A 23,404-nucleotide genomic window follows, 5' to 3' on the forward strand; every position below is an offset into this window, starting at 1 on the left:
GATTTGATTTCCTTGAGAAAATTTGCCATTTATTGTAACTCATATCCAAAATAATCAATATTGAATCGAATCAGAATCGAAATCGAATTGCAAGCTTGTGAATCTAAATCGAATCGAATTGTGAAATTTATGTCAATACCCAGCCCTAGTGAATACAGACATCTAAGTCTAAGGTTATGCTGTTAGAAGACACATTGACGTACTATCGATCAGTCTGTGAACAAAATGACAGAACGAATGGCTGGGAGCATCATCACCTCGTCTCTCTATCCCTCCCTCGCTCACTACCTCTCCATCACTTTCTCATTCGTTTTATCTAGTTTTTGCCTTTATCCATGGCAAGTAATTAACTCCACTGTTTCCTCAGTGTGTGTGTGTGTGTGAGTGATCCTCTCTGGTGATTTTCACCTAATCTTTAGAGGGACTTGGTAATCTAGAGCAGCCATTGCCAGAAATGTTTACTCACGCAAACGAGAAAAGAGCCTGAAACAGCAGAACAGAAGGATGAGCTAAGGTCTGGCAGCATGCATGTTTTTATTTTTTTTTTTCATTTATCCTGCAGTCCACACACACATACTGGACGAGGTCCATGGTCTCTCTGACACACACACAGTCTGCTCTCTTTCTTTCTGTGCCGTACCCTTCGACACTCCTTCAAGAGAGTGTTTTTACTCTTTTCATAACTGGGTTTAAAGGCATGCTTGCCTGGAGAAGGTTTCAAATATTTTTTGCATTAATAAAAAAAAAAAATGTTAAAATTGACTTTTTAAGCTTAAAGGTGACTAACAAAAAAAAAATCAGGCTTCCTGAGCACTTATTTCTGCATAATACATTCAGAAAGTATTTTGACATAAGATATGACCTACTTCATCTTTATAACCTATTATTGAATTACTAGTACATCATTACATTGCCCAGCCCAGATGGAAATCAATCTATTTTACATGTCAGCCCATGATGTATAATAAAATGGGTCAAAATTAGTATACTAAATCATTTCAAAGTGGGTAAAGAATGCCTCCAAGAGTTATCGGGCAAACACATGTACTGTAAATACACATTCACAGCTCACATGATCATGACCATCTGTGAGAAAGGCCAGCTCGCACACGACTAGCCAAATCACCTGTCTGTAACTGGAAATAAATGATATCTTGCTTAAGATCACACCGAAATGCCATATGTGACATCTATGATTTCTAGATGGAAAGGCCACACGCAGCAGACATTATCAGACGCTCGGCCGGCTCATCAGCTCAATATTAATGCTCTTTTAAGCAAAGTGCCACAGCGAATTCACATGAACATCGATTTATTACTGAAGCGTGAATTACTCAGCTTTCAGATGTGCGACTGCTAAAAATAAAGGTTCTTTGCAGCACCGTAGATTCATCATCATGGTTCTTTGGAGAAAAGGCATTTCATTATGGACAGGCTCTTTAAACCACAGCGGCTTTCAAAATCAGTGTTTTTTTCAACATTTCAACATTTTACACAGGCAAAATATAGCAAATACTGGATGCAGTGTTTCTCTGCATCCAGTAATTCACTATAAAGCACATTGTTTATCGATTAAAAATCTATCTGTTCATTTTCAATACTAAAGATATTGGAAATTTTTTACCACCCATTTAATAAATGTATTTGCTATCTTAATTCGGAAATCTTGTATTTCCAAAAACGCTTATTTTTATTTTTAAAAATATATATAATTTTTTTTTCTGACACTTGCATGTCATATTATTAAAGGAGTTGTTCACTTTAAAAAAAAAACTTTTGCTGATAATTTACTCACCCCCATGTCATCCAAGATGTCTTTCTTTCTTTAGTCAATAATTAAGGTTTTTGATGAAAACATTCCAGGATTTTTCTCCATATAATGGACTTCAATGGGAACCAAAATGTTCAAGGTCCAAAAGACACTTTTAGTGCAAACTGCAAACTGTTCAAAGGGCTTTACATTATTCCAGATGATGAATAAGGCCCTTATCAAGCAAAATGATCGCTCATTTAATAAATCAATAACAAAGTTTAAGTTTTAAAAGCTCATATGGTTTATTCAATGAATGAAACGAATGAATTGACTTGGAAAAAGATTTGTTCATTTTGATTTTTGGAAAAGGAGAGTCACAAACGCCACCCATCACTGAAGACAAGCATTTGTGCTTATAAAACTTAAACTTTTTTTATTTATTTTTTAAATGAGCGATCGTTTCGCTAGATAAGACCCGTATTCATCGTCTGGTATCGTTTAAACCCCTTTAAAGCCACACTGAAACTCTCATTTGGACCTTGAACCGTTTGGACCCCATTGAAGTCCATTATATGGAGAAAAATCCTAGAACGTTTTGATCAAAAACCTTAATTTCTTTTCGACTGAAGAAAGAAAGACATGGACATCTTGGGGTGAGTAAATTATCAGTAAAAGTGTTTTTTTAAAGTGAACTACTCCTTTAACATTTCACCAAAATGATGGTCAAATGGAGTTACAAGGTTTTTGACCAGCGAATTTCACGTATTGTCCGACATTTAAGGCAGTGCGACTCTTTGCGTTTTCATCAGCAGGTTATAAAGTTTAATGTGGCCATTAAGGAGAAAGTTTTTCTGTCATTTGGCCTAAATCATCGCCTTTTTTTCAGAATGGACAAATATAAGTTCATATATTCCAAAACTGGAACGTAATATTGCGTCAGAAGGTTTTAGCTCTATAATTGAAAATGTGAACATTTCCTTAAGCAAATTATTTTGGTCAATAATTCAGTCCTTAGTAATGTGAAGCATTTGCATTTCATCTTATTTGTCTGGTTTTCAGTGTGGGATTAAAACTGTACCGAAATGTCTCAATTTTAGACGAAACAATGAGAAGGATTGGGGGAGGGGGGTGTTAAATGAGGGCTGCCGACAATAATCTCTCAAAAACGGTCTCCTTAAAACAATAATGTTTTATATCGCTCCCAATCCTGAGATAAACCAATTATAAAGGAACACAGAGTAAACAAACGCGGAGGAAGTGCGCGCTTCTGAAATCTTGAAATAAATTTACATCATAAGTACTATTCAGAAGACTAAGCCATTTTCAAAGGACTTTAAAAAGGATTTTACCCCTTTCATTTATTAAAAAAAACATTCTCACAGACTGACTGTAATACCTCCATTTAGCACTCTAGTCTTTAAGCCAATATCTGTTTTGCTAGTCATATTCATTCCTCCCACTGGCAGAAAGACATGCGTCATTGGCTGATCGATCGTTTTTAATTTTTACAGCCAAGGCACAGAATGTTTCGCAGAGCCAGAATTAGAGATGGAGGAGGAAAGATCTTCCTGCTGACTCCATCAAGGAAATGATATAATCATATCAGTCATCATCTGAACAGAATTCATGGTCATTTTAAAGGATCTACTGGTGTGTGTGTGTTTTAAAAAAAGTATGTTTGTTTAGTGAGTTCGAGACATTAATACGAGCAGCTTAGTCATAATGCGTTCGTATTCGTAAGTTGATAGAATACATTAAAATGCAGTATCACACACACACACACACATCACAGATTACTGGAAGAAATCCCTGAGGTCAGTAAGCAGAGCGCAAGTACATAACATGTAAATCTAGTGTCAGCACACAGCTGTCCAGCACTGTCACAGTCTAATCCCGGCTGTGTGATCTGTTTCTGGGAGCATCTCGCGCTCTACTCTTACTGACCTACTCAAACTCTGTTCTCTCTCTCTCTTTATATCTCTCACAAACACAAGCTAAGGAAAAACAAACTCCCTCACATGAAAAAGAATAGGCGATGTGCTCTCTCTGCTGATCTTTCTTGCAGTCTTCCCCTTTCTCTCTCTTCACTCCCTGTCGCCGTTGACCTTGAATCAGCATAAACATGAAGGTCATCAGTCATTAGCTCCGGCTTACTTTGTTAATGAACACGATGGCTGTTGGAAGTAGAACACTGACCAATGTGTTATTGCATCTCTAATTCAAAAAAGATGTTTGATATTATTGCATGACAATTGAGCAGATTCTTACCGAAATCACATAACTTATATCCTGCTGTACGAATGAAAATGATTTTTTATTATTTCTTAATGCCAGTGTTGTAGTCGAGACCAGCTCACTCGAGTCCCGAGTCGAGACCGAGACCAAAGAGGGTCGAGACCGAGACCATTGAGGGTCGAGTCCGAGTCGAGACCAAAGAGAGTCGAGTCCGAGTCGAGACCGAGACCATAGAGGGTCGAGTCCAATTCGAGACCGAGACCAAAGAGGGTCGAGACCGAGACCATTGAGGGTCGAGTCCGAGTCGAGACCAAAGAGAGTCGAGACCGAGACCAAAGAGAGTTGAGTCCAAGTCGAGACCAAAGAGGGTCGAGTCCGAGTCGAGACCAAAGAGGGTCGAGACCGAGACCATTGAGGGTCGAGTCCGAGTCGAGACCAAAGAGAGTCGAGACCGAGACCAAAGAGGGTCGAGTCCGAGTCGAGACCGAGACCATAGAGGGTCGAGTCCAATTCGAGACCAAAGAGGGTCGAGACCGAGACCATTGAGGGTCGAGTCCGAGTCGAGACCAAAGAGAGTCGAGACCGAGACCAAAGAGAGTCGAGTCCAAGTCGAGACCAAAGAGGGTCGAGTCCGAGACCAAAGAGGGTCGAGTCCAATTCGAGACCGAGACCAAAGAGGGTCGAGTCCGAGTCGAGACCGAGACCAAAGAGAGTCGAGTCCAAGTCGAGACCAAAGAGGGTCGAGTCCAATTCGAGACCGAGACCAAAGAGGGTCGAGTCCAATTCGAGACCGAGACCAAAGAGGGTCGAGTCCGAGTCGAGACCAAAGAGGGCCGAGTCGAGACCGAGACCAAAGAGGGTCGAGTCCAAGTCGAGACCGAGACCAAAGAGGGTCGAGTCCGAGTCGAGGCCGAGACTATAGAGGGTCGAGTCCGAGTCGAGACCGAGATTATAAAGGGTCGAGTCCGAGTCGAGACTATAGAGGGTCGAGTCCGAATCGAGACCGAGATTATAAAGGGTCGAGTCCGAGTCGAGACCAAAACTATAGAGGGTCGAGTCCAAGTCGAGACCGAGACTATAGAGGGTCGAGTCCGAGTCGAAACCGAGATTATAGAGGGTCGAGTCCGAGTCGAGACCGAGACCAAAGAGGGTCGAGTCCGAGTCGAGACCGAGACCAAAGAGGGTCGAGTCCAATTCGAGACCATAGAGGGTCGAGTCCGAGTCGAGACCGAGATTATAGAGGGTCGAGTCCGAGTCGAGACCGAGACCAAAGAGAGTCGAGTCCGAGTCGAGACCATAGAGGGTCGAGTCCGAGTCGAGACCGAGATTATAGAGGGTCGAGTCCGAGTCGAGACCAAAGAGGGTCGAGTCTGAGTCGAGACCGAGACCATAGAGGGTCGAATCCGAGTCAAGACCATAGAGGGTCGAGTCCGAGTCGAGACCAAAGAGGGTCGAGTCCGAGTCGAGACCAAAGAGGGTCGAGTCCGAGTCGAGACCATAGAGGGTCGAGTCCGAGTCGAGACCGAGACCAAAGAGGGTCGAATCCGAGTCAAGACCATAGAGGGTCGAGTCCGAGTCGAGACCAAAGAGGGTCGAGTCCGAGTCGAGACCATAGAGGGTCGAATCCGAGTCAAGACCATAGAGGGTCGAGTCCGAGTCGAGACCAAAGAGGGTCGAGTCCGAGTCGAGACCATAGAGGGTCGAGTCCGAGTCGAGACCGAGACTATAGAGGGTCGAGTCCGAGTCGAGATCGAGACCAAAGAGGGTCGAGTCCGAGTCGAGACCGAGATTATAGAGGGTCGAGTCCGAGTCGAGACCAAAGAGGGTCGAGTCCGAGTCGAGACCATAGAGGGTCGAGTCTGAGTCGAGACCGAGATTATAGATGGTCGAGTCCGAGTCGAGACCGAGACCAAAGAGGGTCGAGTCCGAGTCGAGACCATAGAGGGTCGAGTCCGAGTCGAGACCGAGACTATAGAGGGTCGAGTCCGAGTCGAGATCGAGACCAAAGAGGGTCGAGTCCGAGTCAAGACCATAGAGGGTCGAGTCCGAGTCGAGACCAAAGAGGGTCGAGTCCGAGTCGAGACCATAGAGGGTCGAGTCTGAGTCGAGACCGAGATTATAGATGGTCGAGTCCGAGTCGAGACCGAGACCAAAGAGGGTCGAGTCCGAGTCGAGACCATAGAGGGTCGAGTCCGAGTCGAGACCGAGACTATAGAGGGTCGAGTCCGAGTCGAGATCGAGACCAAAGAGGGTCGAGTCCGAGTCGAGACCGAGATTATAGAGGGTCGAGTCCGAGTCGAGACCAAAGAGGGTCGAGTCTGAGTCGAGACCGAGACCATAGAGGGTCGAGTCTGAGTCGAGACCGAGACCATAGAGGGTCGAGTCCGAGTCGAGACCGAGACCAAAGAGGGTCGAGTCCGAGTCGAGACCATAGAGGGTCGAGTCCGAGTCGAGACCGAGATTATAGATGGTCGAGTCCGAGTCGAGACCGAGACCAAAGAGGGTCGAGTCCGAGTCGAGACCATAGAGGGTCGAGTCCGAGTCGAGACCGAGACTATAGAGGGTCGAGTCCGAGTCGAGATCGAGACCAAAGAGGGTCGAGTCCGAGTCGAGACCGAGATTATAGAGGGTCGAGTCCGAGTCGAGACCAAAGAGGGTCGAGTCTGAGTCGAGACCGAGACCATAGAGGGTCGAGTCTGAGTCGAGACCGAGACCATAGAGGGTCGAGTCCGAGTCGAAACCGAGACCAAAGACAGTGGAGTCTGAGTCGAGTCCGAGACCATTTTCATGTGAAATATTATTTTCCTTCACTCACTAGCTCACTACTTACGGCGCAGTATATTTATTTTTGCCTACTATTTTTTTTAATATATATATATATATATTGCAAAAGCACTTGAAATATGCACCAATACACAATTCAAACAGTAGCATGGTACATTACCTCACTACCTTGCATGCTAAATTATCTCTGAAATAAAAAATGTTTAATGTCTGTTGTTTGGCATGTTGCAAATTAGGGTTAAAATGCTTCTGGTTTATTTGTCACACTGTACATGGAAGGTCAAGTCGAGTGAATTACAGTACATTATGGGATAGAGTATCTGTTGGAAACTGCATTTTAGCAAATGTAGGTGATGTGATGTCTGTATTCCTTTCATACAGAAAGAAAATCCCATATAGCCTACTGTGCACACTATGCATATATTGCAAAATAGAGAGAGTGTTTAGATGTAATTCCAAACAACCAATGCTACTATGAGTTTAAAAGAAACACACAAACACCTTTGCAGAAATAAAAGTTTTGAGCTCATTCTCAGCTGAACTGTATAAGCTTCAGCCGGCACAGATGTAGAGTTAATGCAGTCCATTATGTAAGCAATGGCTCTGACGCCAACCGTGTCTTTCTTTATGTTGTTAAAATACACACAGCGCTGGATCGCAGACACGGGGGAGTATTGCCATGGAAGATCTATCTTTAGTCTCGTAAAACTGAATCTATGGAGAAACAGACTCAGTTCAGTCATTCATCGTTGCTTTTAGTTTCCAAGCTTGCATTACGTCAGTTTCGTCCTCTGAAAAGATGTATTTTCTGCTAAACATTATACAATATTTGAATGATTAATCATAGAGTTATTGCAGTATTTTTATAATATTAAAATAAGGGCTGTACAACAAATAATACTAGGCTGTGTAAATACTTTTTTCACATTAAGTTTGGAGATTTTCAAATCAAAATAATGTCTTATTGAAAACTTATTACATTTAAAGGAGCCGTATGCAAGATTGTGGCCAAAATTGGTACTGCAGTCACTTTCAAATTACTGTAGAGCGGCGTATATCCTCCATGCATCTTCACTTTTTAAATGATAATATTCTGGCCGGACTACTGTTATCAGTGATATAAGTATTTGAAATGAACATGATTTTCTTAATGTCTAGTGACATACCAGGGAAAAATTATAATTAATTGAAATCAATTTCTTAAAGCAGCTTTGATAACAGGAAAATAACGCAACAAATTTTGTTTCATCTGTACAGCCGCACTAGAAGAAAATACCGTCATAGTCCAGCTTAAGTAAGTGCTTCAGCTTCATTGATGGTTTATTTCAGTTATAAAAAGTTTGTTAATATATCTATAGAGCTGATTTGGAGAAAACAGTGATGTCATCGTCCAGCTCAGTTCTGTTCTCATACAGTTTAATGGTGTCATTCCAGGCAATATCAATAATATTATTGAATATTAAGTCTTAGCAAGCCAAAAGCCAAAGGCGACAGCGATTAACCAAGACTCCATCTGATGACAAAATGGAGAAAGAAACCAGCCAGTTCAATCGAACAGTGTATGATTATGAGTCAGAAGTCAGACTGGATCAGAACATTTTGAAAATTTATCCAGTTCAATCTATTTTTATATTCTTTGTCAACAGTATCTATACTTTTACTAAAGTACTTGATTTGTGTACTTCGTCCATCACTGTCACAATCAAAACATGCTTTAATAATTCAACCGGAACTGAGAATGCAAGAGAGAGAGAGTGAGAGACATACAAAGACAGTGGACAAGACTATGAAAAACCCCTGAAAGCTGGAGCTCGCAGCATAAAGCTCGCACTACAAACAAGTCAAACCCTGATCAATAGCACAAACGTCTCAATCAATAAACAAAACCGCATTAAAAAAAACACACCCAATGCATAAATAACAAAGCAGCAGAATAATGCCAATAATCGCATTTAGACACTACAAAAGCATAAAATCAATGAAGTGCTGTGTTCTCTGCAAAGACCACTCTGTTTATACATCGCTTCCTATCCTGAGCAATGATATACTGTGTAGTAGAGTCACTGCAAACATCTGGCGTACTGTCTGAAACATACTCAATCCCATATTTTTTGTGTTCGGTATGTCCACTAACCATAGTGATGATGGTGGGGTGGTCATTAAAGGGCTATACAATTACGCTGACAGCAAAGGAAGGGCAGGCAAAGCCATGGGAATCGATAGCCAAGGTCAGAGAGTGTTGGAGAGGACACATGGTCTCCTGGGTCCCTTTAACCGCCTCTCTTTTCCACAGTCAACACAAGTACATGTTAGGTTTTTTCCTTCTCATAAATTGTATTACCAATATATAAAAGGTTTATTTTATCAATAGAGAGCTTAACAAGGTTATATTGTGCCCATCAGAAACAGCCAGGTTTCATAAGGGCCTTAGTGCTCATATAGCCTGAGGGAACTTTTATTTGCTTCTATAAAGCTTTTTTTTTTTTTACTATAGCTTGTGAAAATTCGCAATTCTGATTACATTTATGATTACATTGCGTCTATCACTACAAAGTCTCAAAATCTCACTTTGTTTTGTACCCTAACTGTGGTTTTGTTGCCTCATTCTGTAATGTTAGCACCCATTGGCAATGGTTCTGTTTTACATCTATTTCTGTCCGTTTCAAAACTTTAAATGAGAGTAAAGAGAGGAAAGATGGCAAAGGAGAGGAAGCCTGTTGCTAGAAACCGTTTAAACCTTTGGGATGGCCTTTGCTTGTTTAAAATCGTTTAGCTAGCTAGACTCCTAGGCTGCGTCCAAAATCGCGTACTATGTGAGTAGGTAGTGGTACTATATAAATAAGAACGTACTTAAGGAAGTATTCGATTTTGATAGCTTATTTTATGTACTTGCCGGCTTTTTTATCATTCAAATTTGGCTGGGTGGCTAATAACACATTTTTCTGTGGTGTGACAGACTCAGAACACATACTTAATTTTGACTTTACAGGGACTTTAAAACCAACAAATATTTGCATCGGCATCGGCCTTTAAAATCCTTTATCGGTCGGGCTCTACTAAGCATTGATGCATTCTCATTCCGGAGATCGTTGCAGTTGTTATGCTACATCTATCTAGTTCAGAGTTGCACGTTTCTGGTTTGACATTTACACCAGGCCTTTCCAGCAGCCTCTGCCTCACTTTCCCCTATAGGGTGCTGTAACATTGACATGCCATAAGTCATTCACACACTCGTGTAAATGTACACTTCCACCACCTCATTGCTCTTGCTATAAGACAAAGCTTTACATCTTTATCTACAGGGACGGCACTACTCTCGACTCTCGCTCTATCTCTGTATCTCATTTATAAACATCAGCTCTTGGTAGATTCGATCTGCTATAGTGAGAACTCCTTCACATGGACTAATCTCAGTGCTGCAGTATCCATCTCAACACATCATTGCTCATGAGCCTCGCGTCATGTGCTCACTACGACAATGATCATATCAGTTTGCTGCAAACACAGGAACTTGTTTGTTATACCTTATACTGGTATTTGAATTTCATAACAGTGTTGTAGTCGAGACCACCTCACTCGAGTCCGAGTCGAGACCGAGACCAGAGAGAGTCGAGTCCGAGTCAAGACCGAGTCTATAGAGAGTCGAGTCCGAGACCAGAGACGGTCGAGTCCGAGTCGAGACCGAGACCAGTGAGGGTTGATTACCTAATTTACTTTTATTTACTTAGAGAAATCCTTTTTTTTTTTTTTACTGAATTTACTTAGTTTAAAAAATATGATCAGTTTAGGGTAAAAAGGCCACATAGTAGGTGGTGTTAAAAGTAATTTTATTACAATTTGTCATGCGCAGTTGCGCACTAGAAAATCACCAATCACTGGGCGTGTCAATCAATTTAAAGAAATATTTTATTAACATACATTAATAATCATGAAAAATATTTTTAATTGAACTCGAGTGGACTCGGGAATAATTCCGAGTCCTAAAAAAAAAATGTTCGAGTACGAGTCAATTCCGAGTCCAAATGGACACGAGTCCATGACAAGACCAAGACCATTAAAATATGGTCTCGAGACCGAGTCCGAGACGAGTCCGAGTCTCAAGTACTACAACACTGTTTCATAAGAGAATTTGAGTAAACCAGCATGTCAAAAGATTTAATTGTGGTTCAGACTTTATGAGATTCTTTCTTTATCTTTCACCCTTTCTCACTTTATCCGGGTATATCCCTCTACACAGATGCTGTCCACATCAACAGAGCAAAGGCTGATCCCGGTTTACCTAACAACACTTACACTCCTCCTGCCTTCCTTCTCTGTGGCGGCTTTAGTCTGTGAGCTTCTCTCTGACAGACTTACTCAACAGGGAAGAAAACATAAAACAGCATGAAATTTCACACAAAATCAAATCTTCAACCTGAAAGTATAAACAAGTATTTTTCACTGTTTTCATCTGGAAAGTAAAGAACTATATAACAGTAAATCATTTTAAGGATTAGAGGCAGGATGTTTCAAAATAGTGTGAATGCACATCAAGTCCTACTTATGCTTGAAGACGTAAAATGCTTGTATAAGTGTGGCTCTTGAAAATAGCATTCAAACAGGACAGACTGTCAGACAACCCCAGTATCGGAGTTAAGTTGGATGGTCCTACTGTGTCAAGTGACTGTGAGGTGTGTGTGTGTGTGTGTGAGAGAGAGAGAGAGAGAGAGAGAGAGAGAGAGAGAGAGAGAGAAACAGATACAGCAGCTCTTCTTATCTCACTTATTTGTGTATTGCTCATTCACATTTCTCTGAAATGGATGGTTAAAATTGCAAAATATTATTAGAAATTAAATTTTTTTAAATGCAATTTATTTCTGCGATGGCAAAGCTTTCAGCAGGCATTTCATTAGAAATAGAAATAGTGTAAATATTACTATTTTAATATTTAAAAAAATGCAGCGTAAGTAAACTTTATTTTATAAAGTGCCTTTAAAGGTAGCATCTCAAAGCACTTTACAGAAGGATACACATAACAGTGAAAACTAAACAAGCAATGAAAATAAAAAGCCAACATAACGAGTTATCACATTGGTGAGCATCAGAGACTTCTTTCAACATAAAAGAATAAAACCTTCTAATGTTTCTAACTTTTGACGGGTATTAGCATTCAAAGGTTTTTGCATTCTGGAAGTTTTTTAAAGAGCGTTTATTGAACATTTATTTGATCAGAAATTCAGTGAAAAAAATTAAAATGTAATTTATTCCTGTGATGGCAAAGCTTTTTCAGCATCATTATCATATTCAGCATATTTTCAGTCTTCAGTATCACCGTGTCTTTCAGAAGCAAGAAACTGCAGCTTAACATTTTTGTTGGATTATTAACATTTTTTCAGGAATCTTTGATAAATAGAAAAGTTGAACGGAAGTAAACGGAGGTGTATATATTCAACCATTGTGTTAAAAAAGCAAACAAAAAGTAGCCTATAAAAATAATTAAGTAGTCGCGTTAAAAGCAACCAGTGATGGCAAAAATCATTATTTACAAGTTAAATACACAGTAAATAAAACATTGGAGATTATTGGAGTATGTTTTACAGACTTTCTACTTCAAAATTTCACAAACTTGCCATTTATAAATCCAACACCAAAATTATATTCTCCCATCACCAATATTTCTTTGTGGGTGGGTTAAAGGGATACTTCAGGGTTTAGCATTAAGCTTTGTATTAGTAGAAAACCTGTAGTATTTTCTAATTACCGTGCTTTCCACCCTCATATCCCCCTAAGACGAGACATTTATGTATTTTTTTGCTTCCGATCACGCAAAAAATCATCATTTTGCGTCATCAGAGGATGTCCAGAGGCTACAGTCAGTAGTCAGGTCTGTCCCGCATGTCCTCAACCCGCCCATAGAGGGCGATCTCACTCACAGAATAAACACATAGTGTCGGCCATCTTGTTTTGGAAGCTAAGCTAGCAGGCCCTTGTTCTGTGGAGAAAGTGGAGTAGTCGGGGTTACCATCCTCTTTTTCCCGGACATCTCCGGCCGTCGATGTCCGGGATTCAGCTTTTGATTTTTCATTGTTTACATGCACAGCTTTAGTTTTAATCTACTGTAACTGAATTCGTTCCGATTGGTGAATCTGAATGTAGTGTTTACATGAGCGCTAAACAAGTGATCGGTTGATGTGCGTTTTAACATCGCTAAGAAAATCCCCGCTCCTCCGTGAGAGATACGAGACCGGTGCGTCTCACATCGGTAATCACGCCGCCGTTCTCCCGCGGCCCTCGCTCGTCCCACTCGCCACAAGAAAACATGATGAACGGCGACTGTAGAACGCAAAAGCCCAATCCCGGACATTTTGAGTGATCTCCAAACACATTTTCGGGCAGACTCATTGAGTCTTGTTTAACGACTGCGCTCTGTTACCGGTAGGCGTGGCCTCTTAGGGCAGCGAAGCAAGTGCATTCTGGGAGTTGTTGTCTTTCATCCACATAAGCCAAAATTACATTTTCTGGCTTTTCTCAGTCTAGAAAGCTTCAAATTATAAAATAATTTCAAATTTCTTCTACATAAATGACCCATTTCATATCCACATTCATCTTTCCAGAGGCGAACTATCCCTTTAAGAAGTATCATCCTCATCATTCGGCTGTCAGCTGAGATCCTCTGGCTGAGCGCCAGCTCTGGTACCAGCACCAGCACCTGCCTAAGGCTCGACTGGGGACAGACTGCCCAGCCTAAGGCAGGCAAGGGAACGCACGCCCTAAAATACAGGCAGTTCTAAACTCCGTGTGCTTTGCCGTGGTTAGCCGCCTCTGTAAGCTCGGTGTCAGGCCGCATCAGCAAAGACCCGACAAGACAAGCGAGATAGGAAAAGATGCCATGGAAAGGGACAGTCCTTTCTTCGTCTCGTCTCCCAAAATAAAACACGGCCAACACTCAGAGCGACCGATGACATGCTAACCGCCAACATGGCAGCGAAGAACGTCCTCTCACATTATTTCCGGAAGCTAATTGCATGTGAAGGCCGAGATGTGTTTGAACACGTCTTTCCGTCATGTCTCAAGGAAAGTGAAGGCTGCCATGTCGAATCACAGATGTGGATGGCTCCAGTCAAATGCTCTTGATGTTCAAGGTGTGTATTTTCTCCTGCATTCAATTGAGACACATAGGAGGAAGAGGGAGGGAAATGCATCCCCCAGACCCGACGTCCTTGTTCTGTCTTTTAACAGACTGTGATAATGAGCGCTCAATTTTTAAACTGTCTGGATCGAGGCAAAGCTCTCATCTTTTCTGAATGCAGTAAATCATTTAAAAGCCTCGTGGAGAAAGTATTCACTTTAGATGGTGCAGTTCAAATGAGAACATTCTGTGTTTTAACTCGCCTTCATTAAAGCAACTGGAAAGATTCTGGAGTGACCAAAACGGTCTAGCGATGTTCGTTATGTAAGCCGTGTAAAGCATCACTGACAGAATTGAAGAGCGCCGTCACCCTAAATCCAAGGTTATTTTAGTATTTTTACAGTTATTTACTTATGATTTATTTACTTTAGTTTTTGAATTTAGTTTTCTTTTTACTTTTAGTTTAAAGCTGCAGTCCGTAACTTTTTTTGGGTTAAAAATTATCCAAATAACATTTTTGAGAAAATACATCACCAGCCAGTGTTCAAAACTCTCTGCTTGCCGTAGCTCGACTCAAAGCGGTAAGCTTGCAATAATGTTTTCAATTCCAGATTAACAACAAATCCTTCAAATTTCACAGCATTCAGAACAGTACAGGAATAAAAAAATAATATATATATTAAACAAACATAAAAAATGTAAACAACATAAATTATAAAAGCCAAGCCTAAATGAATTAATTTAAAGCCAAACTGAAACAGTTAGCTGCATGCCATGGCAATGTTTTACATTTTAAATTAGTTTTTATGTTTCTTTTATTTATTTTTTATTTCAAATGCATTTTTTAATGAACAGAAGCAAGTTTTAGTTTACAATAACTCGGAATATTAAAAGGAATAGTTCACCTAAAAATGGAAATGATCCCAGCCTAGGTGTATACGACTTTCATCTTTCAGCCAAACACAATTGTAGTTATATTAAATAAGATTGTGGCTCTTCCAGCTTTGTAATAGCATTGAATAATCCCCGAGTTTTTGAAGCTCCAAAAACAACATCCATCCATCATAAAAGTAATTCATACGACTCCAGTGGGTTAAGAACAAATGCCTTCAGAAGACAGATATCCATATTTAAAACAAAGGTATCCACTGACTTTAAAATTACACAATTAGACAATCCACTGATTAAAAGCATATTGGAGTTTGGCTGGTTAACATGGTCCTGTAGATGAAGGCCAAATCATCTTTCTCCATCGATGGCCCTTTTTTTAAATATAATGTGCATTTTTATGCCTTGCAAACTCTGAGACAGCAGCAGAAACTATCCTTCCTGTAACTCCTGGATGTATAAAATCACAAATGTGCCATTAAATTTTTCTCCTGTGACTGATCTGTTTTTCAGAGGTCACTCTCAGGGGTCCTGCGCCAGCCGAGGTGAGCCGAGGCGAATGGGAATGATGACGGATAGCATTCTCCGGCTATTATAGACCTCCTCGTTTTGACCTTTAAGTCTTTGATGTCTAGCAAGGTCCCGGAAGTTGTGTGCGTTTGACAAAGAGGTGGATCATTACACTTGACTCCCGAGTTAATAAAATGTAAATTGTATGCAGGAAGTAGGCTCCTCTTCTCCGCTGTACAAACAGCACTCATCGGTCAGGGAGACAGCAAGCAGACAAGCACAAACATCATGCCTCCCCATTTCCAAAGGGAACTCGCGTCACAGATGACCTTTCGCCGTACGGGTCCCTCTTCTCCCGATAATACATCATTAATCTCTCAATAGGCGGTGACGGTAGACCTCTGCCGAAAGATTATTGTTTGTTTTTTCTCTCGATGACTCCTAATTATCATCAGCTAATGACCGCGCCTTCCTACCCTTCAGATTTAATTAACACTCCAAAGAGAAAGAGAGGGCCAAATGTTTGCTGAGAGTTCGGGTTAATCGTCCGCATGACACAGCAAAGGGGTCAGACTTGGCGGGGATCTATTTTTATGATTCTACAAACGATAAATATGAGCATACTGTTGTGATTACCCGGCGATGAATAAAAGCATTTTTGTGACATGTATACAAATGAGTTCATGGCTTTGCCCTTTTCTAAACAGCATTTCTAGTGTGTGGCTCAGTGTATAATGTTAGTAAAAGAGTGTGTTTAGGCCAGTTTTAAACAGTGTGTCTGCACTTCGTTATTAAAATATAAAATTGTGATTATAAAGGCTGTAATTTAATTAAATAAATACATGTGTTGCGTGATTTAGAGTGAATATTATTAGATAATATATCATTATATAGTTGTACTGTAAAATTAAATTACTACTATATTTTTTTCCTTAAATACTGTTTTATTTCTTATTTTGTTTAAGATTTTAATAATAATTATTTTTATTATTAATAATATTATCATTAATTTATATATATATATATATATATATATATACATACATATATATACAGTATATATATATATGCTACAATACCTACATATTATATATATATATATATATATATATATATATATATATATATATATATATAATATGTAGGTATTGTAGCATATTTCAAATCAGCAATGGTATAATTTTTTATGTTTAAACAACATTATTCTTTAGGCTGTTCCGATTAATATGAATATAGACTAAACAAACAATTAATCTGGTAATTTACTTTTTAAATAAAAAAGCAGGGCTTCCATTCCGATGGCCATCATTTTAAGGATAGTTTACCCAACAATTAACAACCTGTCATTATTTACTCATGTCTTTCCAAAACTGTATTTATTTATTTCTTCTATGGATGAAAAAAAGAAACCTGTCGTGTCTTAGGCCATCAATGTGTACTTACGTTTACGAGTCATTAAATCATGTTTAATTTGGACTTCTCTGTGCATGCTCTTTGAGGTGGTGACCATAGACTTCCATTATATGACTGACAGACAAGAACGGTTTGACCTAAAAATATCAAAATTGAAACTACTGCGGAAACAAAGACACTTGATGCACTTGAGGTAAGATAAAACATCAAAAATTAATTTCAAAGTGAACCATCCCGTTCTAAGACTTTAAGACTCTTAATCACACAAATTGTACAGTCACTTATGCCTGGTTCAGATTACACGATTTTAGCCCGATTTTGGCACGATCCGTTTGACGTAGGGTCAGGGTGTCGTGGGGATTCGTAAGCGACAACGGGCGTCGGGACGCAAGATTCGATCGTATCATCTCGTATAGTGTGTCATAGTGGGCGACAACCTACGTCGCGTCTGCGATGCTTCACGACATCACGACAAAAAGACTAGCATGTTTAATTTCTTTAACGGTTGACCAATAGGAGCACAAGCTTTTCCGTACACAACTTTCAAAAATGGCGAAATGAAAGAGAGACGATGGTGCTAACGTTCAAAACTAAAAGTAAAAATATATAAGAAAACAATATTTTACCTCAAGTTCTCTTTGGAGGATTGACAGCCCATACTGTCCTCTTCCAGCAGGTTTCTCAAGTCTCACGCAATGGCCGTGAGAAACACGCAATTCAACCAGTTCACACGCTCACACGCCACACCATGTATTTCTCACGCTGAAAAGGCAATGCCGAGCAGTCCAGGAACGTGTCCATTTTCGGGTTTTCTTTCTTTTTTTTTAACTTCTTTCTGAACACAGGACAGCCAATACAACACTCACCGCTTCATCCATTGTTTGTTTACGTTCGTTTCTGGAAGTCACTCGCTACTAGTTTCGCCTTCACGATGACACGTTAAAGACGGCACGCGAGGACTGGTCAGAAAGCAACGTGTAATCTGACATGTGTCCACCGCACAACAAGATTTTAGGAGTCAAAATCGTGTAATCTGACACAGTGACTATTAGGGTTGGGTATCGAGAATCGAGTATCGATTGGAACCGGGACTAATTTTTCGTTTTTCCCGGAATCGTTCAAAAGTAAAAATTTCGATTCCTAGTTTCGATATTCACAGTCCGCCGAGCGGAAGAAGAAACCGCTGAACAACACCAACGAAGAAGCGTCTACCGGAAGTGTTGGCATAACCACGCGAGTCGAACATGAGTAGCTTACGTCGGCGGTCCAAAGTGTGGCTTTTCACTTTTCTAAAAATAACGAAATCTCGGCAAAATGCAAAATTTGTGACAAAAGGAGTATTTTTACAGAAGGAGTATTTCCTCCAGAAAGGATTATTTCCTTCAGAAAGGCCGTTGGTTAGCAAGGTTAGCTAAACTTTTTTGACCCTGCCTCTTAAAAGAATCGGAATCGAGAATCGTTAGGAACCGGAATCGAAACAAGGAATCGGAATCAGAATCGTTCAAATTCAAATGATACCCAACCCTAGTGACTATCGTAACAGACAAAAAATTGTGTAATCTGAAAAAAGCATTAGGCCGTGTGTCCACCAAAGCGTTTTTAGTCAGCTGAAAACGCTAGACGCTCTGCTGAAGACGCCCTGCTTTGGGCGCTTGAGAGCGTTTTTTTCCGTTGAGACGTTTCGTTGCTATGATACAGAATACCCGCAGCATTTTGAATGTTGACAGTTGGTCGGTGTGGTATTAGTCCCGCCCCTCCTCCACTGTGATTGGACGGTGATGAGCGCTGCGTTTTATCCAAAGTTGAACATTTTTTTCAACTCCCAGCGACCAGTAAAAACGCTCGGCGCTTCAGCGTGAAAAAAACGCTCAGCGCCTCGGTACGCTCATGGCGTTTAAAAAACGCGGCGCTCCCATTGAAAACAATTGAAAACATACGCCAGGCGCGGGGAAAAAACGCTTTGGTGGACACACAGCCTTACAGTGATATTTTAGTGAACGCAGTGTGCTATTATTTGGCCACATTCATGCATGCCTCAGGCCACAAACACCTACAAACATAGAAATGTTTCTAAATTATAGAGCGAGGAATGCAGCATTCCCACACACACTTGCAGTGAATCATCATTAAGAGTAGGTTTGAGGGAGTTTTTCTCCGCCACAGGTGGGGGGTGTACGTGGAATCGTTTCTTTCTGGCTGCGTGTGTGAGATCTCTGACTGAACAAGCTATTAAAATGGGCCAACGAGCGGCATCGGCTCACTGCCCAGCCAGTAGCACTTTGTATGGTAAGTAGCCTCCTGTTTCCTGCCTGCGCTTCAGCCAATAGATTTTTTTGTGTGTTTCAAACCTTTATTTAATCTGCGCTGCTTCTACTCCGAGGCTGAGGCTCTCACCCAGGTGGAGGGATAATGGAAATAGAGGTGCCATATTGTAGAGGACCCGGAGCAATCTGGGGTTAAGAGAGGGTATCGCAGAAGTGGCTAGAAAAAGAATCAGGCTCATTATAGCAAGCAGCCAGTGGGCTCCTGCTGCTTCAAATCCACAATCTCACCTGCCAAAAAAAAAAAACACGAGTCTTTTGTCCCGCAGAATCATCTCATCTACACTTAACATCTCCATCTTAGGTTCTGTGGGGATGAGACGAAGGCTACAGGCAGCGCTAGGGAAAGAAAACGCGAATTTGGGATTTTGTCGCTTATAAAAAGCTACGTTTCAGAAGCAGAAAATGTGCACTATTTCTACCCGACTTGATCCTTAAAGGAGTAGTTCGCTTTTAAATAAACTTTTGCTGATAATTTACTCACCCCTGTGTCATCCAAGATGTCCATGTCTTTCTTTCTTCAGTTGTAAAGAAATTAAGGTTTTTGCAGGATTTTTCTCCATATAATGGACTTCAATGGGAACCAAACGTTTCAAGGTCCAAAAGACAGTTTCAGTGCAAACTATCCTCTTCGAATTTGTTCATCAAAATGAACAAATCTTTTTTCGTGTCATTCGGGTTCATCCAACGAACGAAATGAACGAGTTGACTCTGGAAAAGATTCGTTCATTTTGATGAACGAGTTCGGAGAGTCGCGAACGCGCATCACAGAACAGAGCAAGGCGACCATTTGAGCCTATAAAACTTAAACTTTGCTCTTTTTTTTAAATAAGCAATCGTTTCGCTTGATAAGACCCTTATTCATCACCTGGAATCGTTTAAAGCCCTTTGAACAGTTTGCAGTTTGCACTGAAACTCTCATTTGGACCTTGAATCGTTTGGTTCCCATCGAACTAAAATATATATATAATAAAATAAAATCTTTGCGCCAATACCTGTCCATCTGTCTATATATCTAGACATCATCCGTCCATTTATCCATTCATAAATGTAAATCTGTCTATCTAATCTAGATATTTATCCATCCATCCATCCATGTACATAACTACTAACTATCTATTTATCTGGTATAGATATCCATCCATCCATTAACATATAAGTACTATCAATTTATCTATCCATCCATGTAACTACTAACCATGTAACTACTTCACCTATCTACCTACTTGTCTGACTGTCTGTCTGGCATTTCACTCAACTATAACAATATGCCACGGGTAGGGAATGCACAAACCAATAACAAGTACCTCGAACAAAGCCTCTTTTTTTGTATGATAGAGTCTGCCAAATGCATAAATATCTAATGCTAAATTGAATTCACATATGGCATCTGAGACTAAATTTTGTTGCCCTAGTGTGTCACCAGCCCAGAGTCTAGTAGAAACCCGGCTATTTGACGAAGACATCCTGTAAACACAATATTATTATGCATTCCAGACCGTTTTCTGGACCCCGGGGCTGTAAGCATAGACCCGTACTGCTAATGGCAACAATAAAAAGTCATAACTCCTCATCTTTTTATTGTCTGTTATTGTGTGTTTGCGTTGAGGAGGGGCTCGGTCCCACAGCTGACGCAGAATTATTTAAGCACACAAACAAATCCCCCCTTTCTCCTTCTCCATCCCATCTCTTGCCTCAGCTCAAACCCACACATTCTTTTGTAATGAGAAGAAAATGAGGAAGCAGTTCCCAGAGCAGGCTGGTTTGAAGCTGTAGGCTGAGCATTAGTAAGTGTTATGACTCCGCTGTCACTCCTCAGAGGAAAAAATAACCGGACGGAGAAGGTTTTTTTAGACAAGTACACAATAGCAGCACAGCAAGCTTTAAAAATCAAATATGCAAATGAACGTAGCTGATTTTGAAAGACATTTGGATTAAAATTGATTTGTGTGTGGGGGTAAGGATTCGAGTTTTTGAAAATCTGACTTGAGAGGACATCCGAAGTGGTTTTTGGTTATTTGAAAGGCTTATAAATAAGCCAAATTATGTAGCCAACTGGTTGTGTTTAGGGGTGTGCTTCTATTAATATTAATATCATTATCTTAATACGAAAATCTTTGCAGAGGTCATCACTTGCGTCTCTTCGTAGGCCTGTGTGTGTGTGTGTGTAAAGGTACTGGTTTGAAAATGTCCGAAATAAAACTACACAAGCTAAAATTTCCATAAATCAGCTAAATAGTTTACATCTAATAATATAACATGTTTATGTAAGGGTTGGGTGTGATATAAAGTAAATAAATAGGCTACCATTTGTTTTTGAGTGGTTCTTCCGAATGAAGTCTGTGTGTGTGTTTTTGTGTTTATGTGTGTGTGTGAGCACTCCGAGAACACGCTAACTGACTCAAATGAGCATTCAAAGTAATTAGCTACAACTAATTACAATTTACTAAAGTTAAAAGCACTGCAAAAATATGTTGTGAGTGACATGGCTGTCTTCTAAAGGTAAAACAGCTCCTCTCTGTGGACACACTTGGGTTGATCCATTGATTTTTATGACCTGGATGTTTCTTATTCTGTAGTTTAAATCACAGCTCATATGCCATTTATATTGAGCAAGACAGCAAACTCGAATGCAACTATTATTTCTTGGTGTGTGTCTGAGGCAGCATTTAAGAGTTCCCAAACACTGGTCCCATGGGAGACCATGCACCGCCTAGTCTAATAATAAACATCACTAAGTGTGTGTTTTAATTGTAGGCTAGTTACGCTCGTGAAATTAGTAAGCTCTGGTAGTTGTCAGCTGCAGTGCGGCATCGCTCGTCTATTTTTAAGAATAATATTACGTGCAGTGTATTAATATTTCATCAGCGCACAGTCCAAAGCATAAAGAGCCAGACAACCCTGAAACTAACCTGGTTAAAACCTCGTAAAGAGTTTCTGAGAAATAAACTCGGACGCGCGCGCAATGAATAGAAATGTAACCTAGTTTCAGCATCACGCATCGGCTTGAACTGCAGCAAAAACGCAATTATATAATCTAAAATGTTTTTCTTACCTCGCCGGAACATCCTGAAGGTGCGGTGATGATGCGCTGCACTTTATCCCACTGTGATGGTCAAAATAAGCGTCTCATCTTTAATAATCCGTGTCATATGTGATAAAAGTTTGATCTGTTTTAATGATCTTCAAACGTGAGGCGATCCGAACCAAATACAAATTCTTAACTCTTGACCCCTGGTCTCAGGTATCGATTAAGATGGAGAGCAACATCGCCGACAATCCCGAGATTTCTTTTCTTTTTTTTTCTTTTTTTAAAGAGAGATGACTCCAATAGATCGTAGGCAAAAATGTTTCATGCAAGCATCAGTTTAGCAGTTTTAACTGCCTCTAAAACCTTTCAGATAGCCATAACAACAGCATTTAAAGTTTAAGAATATCAGTCGGTGTGACGGGAAAACAGCGTTGTGGTGCCGTATACCACTTTAACGATGAGTCAAATTACTGTGACAGCGTTTGGATGCCAGAGATGCTGTGGTGGTTAACGGATGTCAGGCGGAGAGTGTCTCTCTTCAGGAGTCGAGTCGGAGCTGGAGCACTACTGGAGAAAGGTGTCGGGGAGGGGATCTGCGATGCCCGATTTGTGAAATAACCATTCTTTTGAATCGAATCTTTGGAATGAATCAGTTCAATGAACGGCTCACAAATTTAAACTGAATCCGTAATAGCGCCGTTCTGCAGTGTCATGACAAATCGGGTTTCAACTATCAATATTTAACACTTAATTTAACATGTAATCACCTAAAGATTATTGTAAATACATGGGACAAGTGAAAATGAGTGTGTAAAACAGTATTTATCATAACAGGATTTTTAAAGAGTTGTAGGCCTAATCATAAAGTATGCTATCTGTTAAAAGCAATTCGGATCGATTTCGAGGGAGGACCTGATTCGTCACCTTACCTAGACCGTTTCTTTAGTATTCATATCGGCATACTGGAATTTATTTTCCTTAATTAATTACGTTAAAGTTTTATCAGTATGAATACGAGTTGATTAATAGACCACTAAACAGAATTTTATTTAAAAATGCCAAACTTTATCTATTTAAACATAATGGCTGCAAGAACTGAACTTTGTGGCATTTAATTACAATAAACACCCTAATTGATCAAACTTAAAAGAAGAGCATAATAATCAGCATTACTGTGCCCACATATAGCTTTCTTGCCTGTTGTAGCTTATGAATCACGTAATTCTTTCTTTTTAACCGTTCTTCAAAACAGACTGTTCAAAAGAACCGATTCGCGGAATTGACTCATCACCAAAAGGTTAGGAGCAGAGGTAAGACGACGTGAAGTGAGAGCCGCTGCCGTCTCACTTTAATCCTAAACA

General features: G+C 40.3%; 1 protein-coding gene across 1 annotated transcript in view; it reads right to left on the reverse strand.

Annotated features, from left to right (window-relative positions):
- rtn4rl1a (reticulon 4 receptor-like 1a) overlaps positions 1–22,747 on the reverse strand; it is a 111,696-nt gene extending 88,949 nt beyond the window's left edge. The window contains exon 1 of the mRNA XM_039676766.2: positions 22,068–22,747. Within this exon, the coding sequence (XP_039532700.2) occupies positions 22,068–22,080 (13 nt within the window). The 5' untranslated portion in view covers positions 22,081–22,747. The remainder of the gene's footprint in view (positions 1–22,067) is intronic.
- Between the last annotated feature and the right edge of the window lie 657 nt (positions 22,748–23,404).

The sequence above is a fragment of the Pimephales promelas genome, chromosome 23 (genome assembly GCF_988280905.1).
Source record: "Pimephales promelas chromosome 23, fPimPro1.hap1.1, whole genome shotgun sequence".
In the NCBI taxonomy this organism is placed as follows: Eukaryota; Metazoa; Chordata; class Actinopteri; order Cypriniformes; family Leuciscidae; genus Pimephales; species Pimephales promelas.